General features: G+C 41.4%; 1 protein-coding gene across 6 annotated transcripts in view; it reads right to left on the bottom strand.

Annotated features, from left to right (window-relative positions):
• The window catches only part of MAPKAP1 (MAPK associated protein 1), a 246146-nt gene that overhangs the window by 54844 nt on the left and 175873 nt on the right, over nt 1-15429 (bottom strand). For 5 of the 6 annotated variants that reach the window (XM_047829290.1, XM_047829295.1, XM_047829289.1 and 2 more), the window contains one exon: nt 8312-8419. The exons of the other annotated variant lie outside the window; for it this stretch is intronic. In XM_047829290.1, coding sequence (XP_047685246.1) covers nt 8312-8419 — 108 coding nt within the window. The remainder of the gene's footprint in view (nt 1-8311; nt 8420-15429) is intronic. 6 annotated transcript variants of the gene reach the window in all.

The raw sequence follows: 15429 nt of genomic DNA, 5'->3' as shown, positions 1-15429 counted from the left end.
ACCTAAATCCCCAATGGTCTTTAAAAGCTATCATGTACTTGTCCCCTGGAGCCCTACTGAGAGGCCCGGTGATGCCAGGGACTCAGGATGCTCACTCCATCCAGGGGAATAAACTATACCTGGCCGCAGCACCCGATGGTCCCTGCCCTGGGCGAGGGGTGGTGGTGGTCACAGTCCAGTGTAATCCAACCAGTGAAATCAGTGATTAGACTGGGGAGGGAGAGACTCTTCCGGAGTCCAGGGAGTGGTCTGGGAGGCTTTTTAGGCAGAGCTGCCTCCTCTTTCGGTCTTCAAGGGCAAACTAACAAAGCTGAAAGAGGCTTCCCACAGACTAAGACCCAGAGACACTGTCCTGCCACAGTCTGCTTATCTAGGTGACTGTCCACCTTGAGTTGAGGCCTTCCTCAGTATAGCCTTAACCTAAGGAAATTAAGGATTTCAGTAAGGTATTGAAATAATAGAAGGTCTCCTTTAAAGATCAAAGGAGGATGAGCTGGCATTTAGAGAACAACTGAAACCTCTGGATGGCAACTTCTACTTAGGAAATAAAATAATCAGATGCAACTGTTGTTCTAGACTTACTGGACAGAAAACAGTTTTCCAGCCTCCCATCCCCACCCCCCATCATCATTCATGTGATCATGAGCACATCATCCCGTAAAGCCTCAGTTTCTTCTATAAATTAAGGATGATGAGCACAGTGGCCTAAAAGGCTGTTATTATGGCAGCACTTGTATCTCATTTAATCCTCAAAAAACCCTCATAAAACAGATTCAACGACCTCCATTTATATAGGAAACTGAGGCTCAGAGAGGGAACATGCTTTGTCTAATGTCAGAGGCTGCAGAGGCATAGTGCTTTCAAAGCACTATGCTGAACTACTAGAATGACAGACTACTGAGTGATCAAACAGTAAAGACAGTGTCTGACGTTTTGTTGGTACCCTGTTAAGCCAGTTTAATTTCAAGCCTATTTTAGCTCTGGCGGTGGAGAATTCCCAAGTTTCTCTCTTACAAGTTGTGCAAAGAATAAGTTGGTTCACACTGTGTCTTTCTTCTAAGGACCTGGATGAGCTACCTATGTGTGATCAGTGGGTAAGTGAAAAGGTCACCGGCAACATGTGGCACAAAAGGAAATTGAGGCTCAGTTTGGTGCCGGGATTTATGTAGATGCTTGGACAAGAATGGGAGTCTTCTAATGTTACATCCTCTCCAAAATGTACTCATGTCTCCTTCTGGTCTGATTCCAGCTTCTGGCAGACAGTTGGCTGAAGGATGTAGTAGATTATCAGACAAGAATCCAAACTGGAAAGCTCAAGGACTTTGGCTTGTCATTTTCTTATTTAAGCCAAGATCCAAGCACAAATGTTAGCTCTCAGTCCCCAGGCAGAAACTCTTGTCATATTAGCTTCATTAGCAAGCTTCTCTCTCAGAGTGTGTAAGACAATGGTCATCACAATTCTTCGGATTGAAAATTTAGGTTATTTTATCAACAATCTCAGGGTGGGCTTTGGAATCAGACAGCTGACCAAGGATTCTGGTTCTGACATTTGTTGGCTAGCTAACTTTGGGTAAGTCACAACTTCTCTCCACAATTAGAACAGTATCTTATAGGGTGGTTATGAAAACCAAGAGCATTTGTAGGGGGACCTGGATGGCTCAGTTGGTTAAACATCCAACTCTTGATTTCAGCTCAGGTCACCATCTCATGGTTTGTGTGATCAAGTCCCGAGCTGGGCTCCGTGCTGACTGCACAGAGCCTGCTTGGGATTCTGTGCTTCCCCGCTTGCACATGCATGCTTGCACACTTTTTCTCTCTGAAGATAAATAAACTTTAAAAAGAGAGAGAAAAAGAGAGCATTTGCAAAATGTCTAGCACAATGCCTTACAATAAGGCCTAAATAAATCATTAAAAAAACATCCTTTGATGTGGTTGATACAAAGGTATGCCCATCCCACTTGGAAGAAAAACTGAAAGGCTTATATCTACCTTTACGGTCGTGTGTTTTACTTATAAGGTATGCATCTCTTCTGGAGCCCCAAAGCATATATGCTGGAAAGTACCCTGCTTCCAGGTTCTCTCATCTTATGACACAGATTACAGACATGCCCGCCCTCCACTCCCCTTCCTCACTCCATTCTGTATCACTTCCTTCTCCCATCACACACCTCCTTGTGGGCCCCAACAGGTCTATGATTCCAGATCTCCACATCTGTGGCCCATCTGCTCTGTCAGCCACAAAATGCTGCTTTCATTATTTATTAATTACAGTTAACATTTATTGAGTATTTATTATGTGCCAGGCACCATTCTAAGAACTTTATGATTATTGAAACTCACTGAATTCTATCAACCTTATGAGGGCAGATAAACTACTCAATAAAGGTTAGGTAAATTGTTCAAGGTCACACAGCCAGTAAGTGGCAGGGCCAGAGTGTAAACTGCCTTTACTTAGTCTGGCTCAACAGCATAGTCCCTTAAACAATGCATAATAGATGTTCACAATTTAGCTCACTTCTATAATGGCTTTATGGGGGTGCCTGGGTGGCTTAGTCAGTTAAGCATCTGATTCTTGATTTCGGCTCAGGTCATGAGCTCATGGTTTATGGGATTGAGCCCTGCATTGGGCTCAACACTGACAAGGTGGAGCCTGCTTGTTACTCTCTTTCTTCCCCTCTCTCTGTCTGTCCCCCACTCACGCATGGTCTCTCAAAATAAACAAATAAATGTAAAAAAAAAAAATGGCTTTATGGACAGCAAGCTTGTCCTGATCAAACATACCAACAGAAGCAAAAAATCCATTTTTGAAATATTTACGTCTCAACCCAAATTTTTAATACACAGCTATTTTAAGCTATTCTTAATACTGGAAGAACAATATGTCTTTCCTCATTGGAATTTCTATTTAAAATAAAGCAAAGATTGGAGCACTTGGGTGGCTCAGTCAGTTGAGTGTCTGACTCTTGATCTCATCTCAGGTCTTGATCTCAGGGTTTTGAGTTCAAGTTCTGCATTGGGCTCCACACTGGAGCTACTTAAAATAAAAATAAATTAAATAAATTAAAAAAGATTAAAAAAAAAAAAAACAACCCTTCTCTAGAAAAGGAGTAAATTGTTTTTATTTACTTCATTTTATGAAGAGTAGTTATAATATTCCACTTTTTCAAACCACTGACTGCCTTGTGCCCTTTGTAAATGCTGGTGAGGGCTTCTTTCGTGAACACAGTGATTTTGACTCAGAGCGAGACAATTGGAATTTCTTGCAAACCCTTTAAGATGCTGAGGCTCACAGATATCACACAAGTTATTTAAGACTGTGCTCATGCTTAGAAGTGGAGTGAGAATAAGAGCCCAGATTTCAAAGCTTTATCTAACAATCCTCAGTGTCTCTTTCCTAGGATGAGCGATAGGCCTCATCTTCAAAACAAAGCAAAACAAAGCAAAGCAAAACAAAGCAGATTTGAAATTATGTACACTTTGAAATACTGTGGCGCAGTTAAAAAAAAGAGGTGAAAAGAAGATTTTAAAAAAAGAGAAAAAACAGAAAGAGGTGAATTTGTATGTGGAACAGCACGTGGATTAACATGAAAAAGCTCTACAATGTATTGTTAAAATGAAAAGAGAAAGATGAGAACATTAATGGTAAGTTTGCTATCATTTGTTTCTAAAAAGAGGAAGAACAAATGTACGTGTACATTGCATACGTCAGCATATATATGTACGTAGGGGGTATAGTCACATCCGTAATCAGAACATGCTTGCGTATGTACAGACAATGCCTGGAAAGACACCAAAGAAACTGGAAACGACTATGGTCTCTGGAAGGAGAACTAGGGGAGAGAAGAGAGGCGAAGTTTTCACTAGAGACACTTTGTTACCTGAGGAATTTTTTTTTACGTGAGTAAGTACTGCATATCCAAAAAATTTACCAAGATGCTAACAAATGATATTTCCTCTTAATCATTTAACAAGGAGTCAATATTCTGAAACAGAATCCACTACAGAACTCCTGTGAATCAGTTTCCCCAGTTTGTTTTAGACTAGATTCTTTAAAGATGAAAGAAAATGACAGGGGGGAAGGATTACCCACTTACATAAGGTTAAAAAAAATTAGTTAAGCAAGTTACAAAGGGGTGTGCTATTCTAATTCCCCCTTTGGTGAGCCATGGTGTGGCACTGTACATGGTTTGAGATTTCAAATGTCACAAGGACTATTAAACTAAGAGCTACTCTCATTACATAATCTTTATCTATATCAACTTGACCTTATTGTTTGTTTGCATTTTCTTCTTAGAAAGTCATGGATGCTCATTATGGAAACTCCAGAAAGTGTAAGTATAAAGAGGAACAAAAATGAATTACACAGAATCTTGCCAACCAGAGACCACTATTAATATTTTGACACTTTCCTTCTATTCTTTTTAACGTAGTTGATATTAGTCCATATAGCTTGTTTTGTATCCTTGACATTTTTCCTCCTTAATATTACATCAAAGTTATTTCTCCTGTTATGAAAACTCTTGGTAAACACAACTTACAATGGTTGAATATTCCACATATTCTGAAATGACTGTTCCTTTTTTAAAAAAAATTTTAAATGTTTATTTATTTTTGAGAGAGAGAGAGAGAGAGAGAGAGAGAGAGAGAGAGAGACAGAGCATGAGTGGGGGAGGGGCAAAAAGGAGACACAGAACCCGAAGCAGGCTCCAGGCTCTGAGCTGTCAGCACAGAGCCTGATGTGGGGCTCAGTCCCATGAACCATGAGGTCATGACCTGAGCTAAAAAGTCAGATGCTCAACCAACTGAACCACCCAGGTGCCCCGATGATTGTTCTTTTAATCTGCTATTGTGACAAATTATCCTGACTGGGTTTTTCTAATGTTAAACTAACCTTGAATTCTTTGAATAAACCCAATGTGGGAATGCTATATTATCCCCTTAATACTGAATTCAGTTTAATATTGTTTAGGATATTTGCATCTATTTAAATTTTCTGTGTTGTATGGTCTTATTAGGGTTTGGTAACAAGACTGAGACAGTTTCTTAAACTGAATCAGAGAGTGTCACTTCTTTTTCTTTTCTTTGGAATAGTTGATGTAAGACGGGAGTTATTTCTTCCTGAAGTATCTGGCAGAACTAGCTAGCAAAATCACCCAGATGTGAGTCTTCTTTGTGGACAGATTTTTAATCGTGAACTCAATTTTCAAAATAGTTATGGGAATATTCCAGTTTTCTATTTCTTCTTCTGTCAATGTTGGTAAGCTGTCTTTTTTTTTTTTTTTTTCCTTTTTCTTTTTAGGGATTTGTCATTTCATATACATTTTCACAATTTTTGGTATGGAGGTTTTCAAACTAATTCCATATTATCTGTTAATAACTGCAGGATCTGTAGTTATTAAACAGATAATAAACCTCCTTTTCATTTTTATTACTATTTGTTTCTGTTATTTCTTGTGTTTGATCCATTTTATAGAGGTTTAGTAATTTATTAGTGTTTTCTAAGAACTTTGAGTTTGATGTCCCTAAATATTCTATTTCATTAATTTATGCTCTTTATTGCTTCTTTCTTTTTATTTTCTTTATGTTTCTTTATTTGGTTTCTTTTCTAACTTCTTGAGCTGAATGCTTAGCTTATTACTTCTTGGACTTTCTTTTTTTGTAATATATGAATTTGAAGGTGGTAAAATTTCCTTTAAATATTGTAGTCCTCAAATTCAGATGATGTCAGGACAAAATTGTTCCTAGGTATTGATCTCCCTTCTTTTGGTTCAATCTTCTTCCAGATATAGACCATTAATTATTTTATTTCTCATGCTTTCTGATGACTTTAGGGTGAGGATTTATGTATTTTAATCAGCTTTCTTTTTTTTTTTTTCAACGTTTATTTATTTATTTTTGGGACAGAGAGAGACAGAGCATGAACGGGGGAGGGGCAGAGAGAGAGGGAGACACAGAATCGGAAGCAGGCTCCAGGCTCTGAGCCATCAGCCGAGAGCCCGACGCGGGGCTCGAACTCACGGACCGTGAGATCGTGACCTGGCTGAAGTCGGACGCTTAACCGACTGCGCCACCCAAGCGCCCCTTAATCAGCTTTTTAAAAAAATCAGCTTTTTTAAAAAAAAAAATTTTTTTTTCAACGTTTATTTATTTTTGGGACAGAGAGAGACAGAGCATGAACGGGGGAGGGGCAGAGAGAGAGGGAGACACAGAATCGGAAACAGGCTCCAGGCTCTGAGCCGTCAGCCCAGAGCCTGACGCGGGGCTCGAACTCCTGGACCGCGAGATCGTGACCTGGCTGAAGTCGGATGCTTAACCGACTGCGCCACCCAGGCGCCCCTAAAAAAATCAGCTTTTTAAGTTACCTTCAGTGGGGGAATTTGTCCAAGCTACTTAGTCTGCCTTTACCAAAAGGTGATGCCTGCACAATTTTCCAATATAGAGATACACCTTATTTGACTACTCTTCTAGTGTTAGACATCATAAATATCTAACAACTATCATACACATAAATATTTTTTGCATTTTAGATTTTTTCTCCTTAAGATAGATTCCCAAAAGCAGAAATGCCAGGGAGGGGGTACCTGGGTGGCTCAGTTGGTTGGGCATCCGACTTTGGCTCAGGTCATGATCTTATGGTTTGTGGGTTCGGACCCTACGTCAGGCTCTGTGTGCTGACGGCTCAGAGCCTGGAGCCTGCTTTGGATTCTGTGTCTCCCTCTCTCTCTGCCCCTCCCCTGTTTGTGTCCTGTCTCTCAAAAATACATGAATGTTAAAAAAAAAATTAAAAAGGAGAAAAAAAAGACACGCCGGGGAAAACATCTTTAGGTCTCTTGATACTTTCAGTTACATTAACTTACCTTAACTTAGGTATGTGAATATACCTATTTCTCCCTGGCAATAAGGACTCTTTCGGAAACACCTAGCTTATTTAATTGGTGAAAAGAGTTACATTGTTGCTTTAAAATGTTTCTATCTTAGATTGTTGACAGGGATAAACATTTTTTTTTTTTTTTTACTACTTATTTGAATTTTTGGAGCATTTGGGAATCCAATTAATTTTTATTTCTTTGCATATTTACATAAGATACTTACAACCGGCGGCAGTCTGTGGGGATACCAACCTTCTGCCTTTGAGAATTTGCTGCTAAGGGCAAGATCGTGTTTCACTATTCTGGTGAAATTTGTGCATGCCTCTCCAGCAGAGGCTGCCAGGGCCCCTGGTCAATGAGTAGTAGGCTGGTCTTGCTTAGAGGGCCAGTGGCATGACTAAAAACTGACATTCATTCATTCATTCATTCATTCATTCATTCATTGATTCATTCATTCTTTATTTACTAAGTTCCACAGTATCGGCCTAGAGTGAATGATGAACAAGTATTTGCTGAAATAATGAGGGACAACCTGGTATGAGCCAAAGATGTGCTCACAGACTTGACAATCTAGTGGGGGAGATAATCAAACAATCATTGAGAAAAATATGTAATTATAAACAGAAATATATATATATAATGAAGAAAAAGTAGTATGCTCTGAGACAGAACCTAACAGGGCACCCAAATGAGGAACGGATTAGGTTTAGGTGACAGGGGACAGGGAGATCACAGGTGGCCTTTCTGAAGATGTGACATTTGAACAGAGACAAAGGGTGAGAAACAGTTAACTGGAGTGGGGGAAAGTGTGTTCCTCACAGAAGAAACAGCCTCTGTAAATGCCCCAAAGCAGGAATAACTGCAGAGAATTGGCTGCCATAATCTCAGTTTTCATGTCACCTGCCCCGTAAGTCAGCGGGAGTATAGAGGAGGGAATGGCAAAGATTCACAACTTGGAAACTAAAGAAAAAACTGAAAGAAATTAACCGAAGTTTTAAAAGGGTGTACAGCATAGCTCTGGGAAACACTACATTGCCTCCTACTAAGAAATATGCAAACAGAATCTTCTAAAACTAGAACTCTGAACAGTGATACTGACAGGGGCCAGTTGTTTTATGTACAAAATAGTCTTTCCTCAGAAAAGGCCTCATATTTATTTCTAAGCTGCTTCCAGGGCTGCTCCTAACTTAGGAAGATACAGTTCAACAGAAAAATATTAATCACAGAGTGCTAAACAGGATGCAGACTTTTTACCAAAATGCATAAAATCAATCATTTCATTTTGGGACACACTTTTGGCACGGAGGCTGAGCTCTGCCTTGGGAAAAAAAGTCATCTCAAAGCTGCCAAGGGAAGCCAGACCACTGAGTGTTCCCAAACACAGGACTCCTAAGCATGTTTGCAACGGACAAAGCGGGCATGGAGCGAGGAGGCCAACGTACTGTTCTCGCGGACCAGGCAGAACTCCCATGCGCTCTGGCTCTCCAAAGTGCTTTCCAGGTCCACGGCGACATTGGGCTCACTCTGCTTCTCCAGGCGGTACTGAGGGCCTGGAAGATCAAAGGGGCAGGAGGAGGGGAGGAAGTCTGAAACAGTGAATTTAATATTGAAAAAAACAAAACAAAACACCCAAATACTGGCAAAAAGCTGATTTAAGCATTAGGAAAATGCTGGTCTGTCTGAGGGCTCTAGCTATCCAAGAAGGAAGAGTTTGGGTTTTGTTTGTTCCCCCCCCCCACAAGGTTCCACACACTTGTTTGTTCTATTATCAGCTCCGTTTTTGCTCGGCTCCCCCAGAAAGGCAGATGGCTTTTGAGTCAGACTGACCTGGAATCACAACAGGGTTACCTGGTTTCTCAGGTAGGAGGCAGGTAACCTACCCTCTCGGAGCCTCTGCTCCCTAATATGTGATGGGGGAAATGCTTATACCTTAAAGATTACTGTGATGATTACAGATGATTCAGGAAAAATACTTAGTAATGCACCTGCCTCATAGGAAGCACTCCTACAGAAGTACTTATTAATAATCACTATACAATAATGCATAATCAATTATAAGCAGGGATAAAGTATGTGTAGAATTCTAATATGATGACAGCCCCAAAATTCAAAAAAATTTAAAAAGCAGGTGAGGTTAAAAAAATTCTCTGCTTTCAGGGTTACAGTGATAGACAGTGGCTGCTGATTCATGTTTTTGTTGAAACATTCATGAAAACACGAAGACACAGGTTCAATAATACTGAAAACCAGGAATACTAGCCATCCTGTGTCACACAGGGGGTTCTGGCAGATCTTAATAAAACACTGGGCATTTTATACCTTTATTCATGTATTTCTTTGTCAAGCCAAATGACAATCTTGTTCTTCTCAGATAACACCTAACGGTCCAATGATCAGATTCAAAAGACTACTCCTGTTGTTAATGGTTATTGAAAAGATTAGAGGTGTAAGAAACTGTCTTCTTATTTTGACTCTGAAAGGCATGTTTGGTCAGACAGAGGAGGGCTGTAAGAGATCTGAGGAAAGCATCAGAGGCCTTCTGGGGCTCCCGGGCAGAACACATATTTTTAGATATGTTCTTCAGCTGTTGTCAGCTTGCTGTTATTCACACCCAGTACTTCTCCCTCAGCAATCGAAGGCATTTCGCTCACCTCCTCCGTGTCATTCTCCTCGGCTATGTTCTATGTTCACTGAGAGCACTGCAGTTTCACGGGACAGTCCCTCTTTCCTCTAATTGGTATTTCATCAGCAATTCTCAGAGTTATTACACACGTTCAGTCTTTTTTACACTACAGATAGCTCTTAAACTTTTACTAAGTAAACAATGCTCAAAATACTTATACAACTGTTTATGCAAATACATGCTCAGAAGCCTACATGATTCCTATAAACTCTAATATGCTACATTCAGGTCAACATTATACACCAGTTATATTTTCATTTCAAAAAGATTTAGCAAATAAAGGTATGGAAACACAGGTAATTCCTAGTATTCAATACCTGTCACTTGCCACTGATATCTGTCAATTACCAGGCATGTTTGCTGTTGATTCCTGATGTCACTGGTGGAAGTAACCACAGAAAAATCATGCCCAGCTGAACTTTCAGAAAACTTAGTTGGTGAGAAGATTCCCATCCACCCTCTCCTTTCCCCTCCCTAACACCTACCTTTCATAGCTGTGGGCCTTTCAGCCCACTAGGAACGGAGTCGCTGCTGAACCTAGACAGCTACTTTTTTTTTTTTTTTAATTTTTTAACATTTATTTATCTTTGAGATAGAGAGACAGAGCACGAATGGGGGAGGGTCAGAGAGAGGGAGACATAGAATCCGAAACAGGCTCCAGGCTCTGAGCTGTCAGCACAGAGCCCGATGCGGGGCTCGAACTCACGGACCGCGAGATCATGACCTGAGCCGAAGTCGGCCGCCCAACCGACTGAGCCACCCAGGCGCCCCTAGACAGCTACTTTCTAAGACGCTGGCCTGTCAAACAATCTTGGGCGGCCCCACCCCCAGTACCTCCCAGCAACACAATGGGCAAGACACTGACATCCACCTCTATGGATTTACAGTGAAATCAGGTATACAGTTTAGCTATAATAATTCATTTTTTTTATGACATCCGAAATTTGGGAACACTCTAGATAGAACAACAGGGGACTGATTAAACAAAATATTGTGAAATGCCATAGAGATATTAAAAGTGATGCTGCAAAAATACTTAATTTTATAAAACATGTTTATAATACGCTATTTTATGAAAATGGCAAACTATAACACAATATATGCAGGATGATTGCAATTGTGAAAAAATATATGTAAAGTCACAGAGGGGAAAAAAGACTGCAAAGTTATTTCCAAAATGTGAATAGTGCTGGGGCGCCTGGGTGGCTCAGTCAGTTAAGCTTCTGAATTTGGCTCAGGTCATGATCTCAAGGTTCATGCCTGGAGCCTACTTCAGATTCGATGTATCCCTCGCTCTCTCTGCCCCTCCCCCAGCTCATGCTCAAAAATAAATAAACATTAAAAAACGTGAATAGTGGTTGTACTGGATAGTGGGATAATGAGTGTTTTTATTTTTCCTTAGTGTTTTTCTGTATTTTTTACATTTCCTATAATAAAGGCTACTTTTATCATTTAAAATATGTCATATATACTTATAAGTCTTCTGATCTCTTACTACACCATTTTTCTGAGGATACCATAATCACCACACGTTGTGGCATCTCTAATGGGCCTTTCACATGCGATAATTTAATCAAAACCAGACATTCGTCTGTTTGTGTAGCTCGCTATTTTCATCTTAAGTAACCCTGTAACCTAGGCTTGCGTAGTCTGACTCTGAGCCCAGGGTACAGGGGGTTGGGCTTCTGGAGCTGTGTGCCTGACAGCTGGACTGTAAACGAGCCACCCCTTTCCCGATCGCTGGGAGCCAAGGCCTGGGTGCATCAGGGTTATTTCAGGCTGGTCTCTTTTGCACTCTTTTTCTTCCAGTCTCTGCAGCTGTCTGGGAAACATGATGAGGGAAATTGCGGGGGGAGGGGAGGGCAGGGGTACTAGGAAAGGTTCCTTGTCCCCAAACATGAGCCCCTGCACCACTCTCAAAGTCATAACTGCCATCATTCAACATGTACTCTCTTATTTCTTAGGTCTTGCAGATATTTCTATTAAAACAGTTTCTTTCGTGAAAGTAGCTTTAGGACTTTCTCCCTGAAGCCTAATATGATGATGACTCTCACTTACTGAACGGCTATTATATGCCAAGCACTCTCCACATGTTACCTTAGTGTATGCTCACAGCAACTCTAAGAGGCAGATACTATTATCCCCATTTGACAGATTGGGACCCTGAAGGCTGGGACCCTGAAGGTTGGCAGGGTGAAGTAACTTGCCCAAGATCACAAAGGTAGGAAGTAGGACAGGGGAAATAAAACCCAAGGGTCTTAAGCTCTGAAGCCTGTGTGTTTTGAACCTTTCTTTCTCTAGTGAACTATAAATTACTGGCCAATTATAAAGAGGCCATAGTTTATACCATACTATAGATTTTTGTAGATTTGTTGTTTCATTTGGGTTCTGAATCACTTAACTTGTGGTTTTCTATAAATTCAAACTGAAAATGATCTGAAATAATTTATTTTAATGAAATCCATACATACTAAATATCCTGTCCAATGGCTGTATCTTGGGTCCTTATGAAGACAGGATCACCTTATTTTTCCATCCATCCAGGAAGACTCTCTCCTTCCATCTTTCCTTAAGAATATGCCTATGTGCGCCCAGTTTTGTCAGTAACTGAAATTCTGAGCGTCATCTTCTGCCCTGGGTACTCCCTCCACTCTTCCATAAGAGCTAAAGACCAACTTGGAAACCTATTTATGAACTTAGCAAAAGACTGATAGGTCTTGACTTTAGGGAAAGCAGGGTGGTTAAGCTCTAGATGAGACTTGAGATCAAAACCCAAATGGAAAATTGCCTCTTACAAATATCAACTTCTCTCCTAATTCTTGCCTGAACAGTGGAGAAGACCCCTCACATGGAAAGCCTGTCATATACACTTTCCCCTGAAAAGGCCAGACTGATAACTTCAAGCCATATGTGTAATGAGAGGCAGGGTGTGTATGAGAAGCAACTTAAGCCGGTGGCTAAGGGTATGGGCTTGGGGCCAGATTGCCTTGGTCTAGTCCTGGCTGAGCAGCTTAGCTGTATGACTCTGGGGCAATTCAACCTCGCTCAGTTTATTCATCTGTAAGACGGGGAAGATAATAATACCTCATGGGCCTATCTGAGGATTTAATGAGTTAATAGTTGTAAAGCAGAGCAGTGTTGGATACGTGAATAGTGCTACCTAGTGTCAATTGTCATCCACATCCTCATCACAGGACTGTAACAAAACTAAGAGATCATAACATTAACAGGGCCTACTATGTGCCACGTACTCTACCAGACCTTTTATAGAGATCGCCTGACTTGTCACCCTAGGATGTAAAGAATATGAATTCCATTTTATAGGGGAAGAAACTGGGGCTTACAAAGGCTAAATAACTGGCTCAAGGTCCCAGAGGAAGTGGTGGGATTAGGATTCATAGCCAGGGCTGCACTCTGCAACATGTACGAACCACATCGCCTCCCTCATAACGAGTTTTTAATAAAAGTCTGGTAATGATAATCAAGATTATGACAACCCAGACCTACTAGATCTATCAACTTACAGTTTCTATCAAATGCTTAATTTTTAGGCAGCTGACATGGGAGAAAAGAAAAAACAGCAGCCAAAACCATTTTAAAAAAGACAAGCTGTGAGGTCAGTTTCTATTAATAAATTTTTGCTAAGGAAATGATTTTATAAAATATAAAAGTCTCTTTCACAAGGTACAGGACATAGCTCTCAAGGCAACATCACCTTTGGAAAGAGGCTTTAAAATGTCACAGCTGCGCATGAAGCCACATGCCTTCTACTTCACAGTCGATGTGGACACAAAAGGAAGATTCCGCAAAGCAGTTACTATGCAGCGACAAGGAAGCCTGCTTGGGCATTCCAATGATGTATTTATTGCAGTAACACCATGTCACTGGACAGTCTAGGAACAAAATACTGCTCTGGGCACTTTGGGAGGGTTCCAAGTTATAATACCCAGGCAGGATTTTTATGGGATTTTGTAAACCTGAGGCAAACATCTCAGCACATAAGTTTCAAAGAAAATCTGTAGTATCTGTTGGACGGTGGATACATACATGGTCAGTCCAGCTTCCTCTATCCCTTCGATCCTTGGCTGAAACACAAAAGGTTTTAGCACACAATTCCTCAACAGCTGAGAGCCAGCTGAGAGTTGAAATTCAACGGGAGGCAAGTGTAGAAGCCCCAAGAGAGAGACCATAGCCTCAACCATTCTGCATCTTATTTCTAAAGAAATAAGGGGAGAAACTTCCTTCAGACCTCTCGGTAAAAGCTGCACTTTCTTAGGGCAACTGGCTTGCTCTTTTGTATCTTTAGACAGTTTAACATAAATCCTATAACTAACTGATAGCGTCCCTTTCTCCTTTGCCCGTTAGGAAGCTCAGCATTAAACATGTGACCCAACTGTGCTGACTGGGCACGCGTTTCCAGGACAATGAACCCTCTGGATCTTTATTTTCCTTTTCCTTTCATGTAGTTGTTCAATACATGTATCTTTATCCTATTGTAAGGGTGTATATGTTCCAAATGCTCTTTGGATTGAAGTCATAAATAAATGAATGAACCTATCGTTATTATTGCTGAGCATCAGAACAAGTTTGAGGGTCTGAAGAAACCTGTCTGGAGAAAAGTGAGGAAGTCGAAGGTGGAATACTTCCGCGGATGTGCCTTCATGTCAATTATTTTTCATTCACCAGCTTCAAGAGCTGCTTTAATCTCAAAGAGCTTCTTGTAGCCAGAAAAAGATGAAGGATGAGCCAGTAAGAGGAAACGCTGGATTCTGAGCAGGAAACTCCAGGTGCTTGCACCCTCTCAGGGAGTAACACAACCCGATATGCATTCTGGGGAAGTTACTCGATCTCTGTGTATTTTCTCATCTGTAAAACGAGGATAACAGAACTTCCTCAGAAGGCTGCTGTGAGGATTAGAAGAGACGATCCTTGACTCCTAGCACAGTGCTCAGTGCTGGCGGCTGTTCCTGCTAGCACAGGCTGGAACAGAGGTGGCTGTGGGAGGTGCAAGTATACCCCCTAGGCCAAGAGTCCCAACAGGCTAACAGCCCTATTAAGGGACGATACATGGTGGCGGGGAATGCTGCATCAAAGCAGATGTCATATCCTTTCTCATGTGTGTCCCAGGCAGGGGTGTAGGGTGGGAGAGGGTATCTCCCCTGTTTAACCTGTTTAAACCTGTTTAAACAGGTTTGCTTTTAAGCTACAAGGTGAGAGACTTGTTTGGCAGCCAGGATTCCTAAGGTTCCGTAGGCTTAGGTTCTACAAAAACAGTCTAAAAATGATGAGCAAAGGTCACAGAGCTGAGCATGGCAGCACAGGTATCAAAGGAGAGGCGAAGTTACGATGCCAACCGCATGTCCATAGAACAAACATGTTCTAAGCATCAACAATGTCCCAGCCACAGACATGAATAATTAGTGATTCCTGCCTTCAGGCAGGCTGGGGGAGGTGGCAAGACCCAGGAGCAGCTATTATCCAAAGAGCCCAATCAGTGCTCCCCTTCAGGCAGGCACCGGTAAGGTGCTGTGGAAACAGAGAAGAGGGAAGCACCGAACTTCCACTTCCCCAAGACGGAAACATCTGAGCAGAGTCTTGAAGGAGGACTCAGAGCCAGATGACCCAGGGGAAACAGCGCATTTCTACAGAGGGAATACCATGTCCAAAAGCAAGGAGGGACTGAAGAGCCCACACGGACTGAGGGAAATTCAGTGTGGACAAGGCCTAGGCTCGTGTTGGGGTGCGAGGGGAAGTGGGTTGGCAGGCTTGGCCCAGACTGTCGGTCAAGATTTGGATTCTCTGTTATAAGCAACAGATGCTACCAGAGCAGGGAAGTGACATAATCAGCTTTACACTGTGGTAAGATTCTTCCGGTGA

This window comes from Prionailurus viverrinus, chromosome D4, assembly GCF_022837055.1.
Source record: "Prionailurus viverrinus isolate Anna chromosome D4, UM_Priviv_1.0, whole genome shotgun sequence".
In the NCBI taxonomy this organism is placed as follows: Eukaryota; Metazoa; Chordata; class Mammalia; order Carnivora; family Felidae; genus Prionailurus; species Prionailurus viverrinus.
Note: the sequence above shows the minus strand (reverse complement) of the source record. Positions and strands in the feature narration are given on the sequence as shown.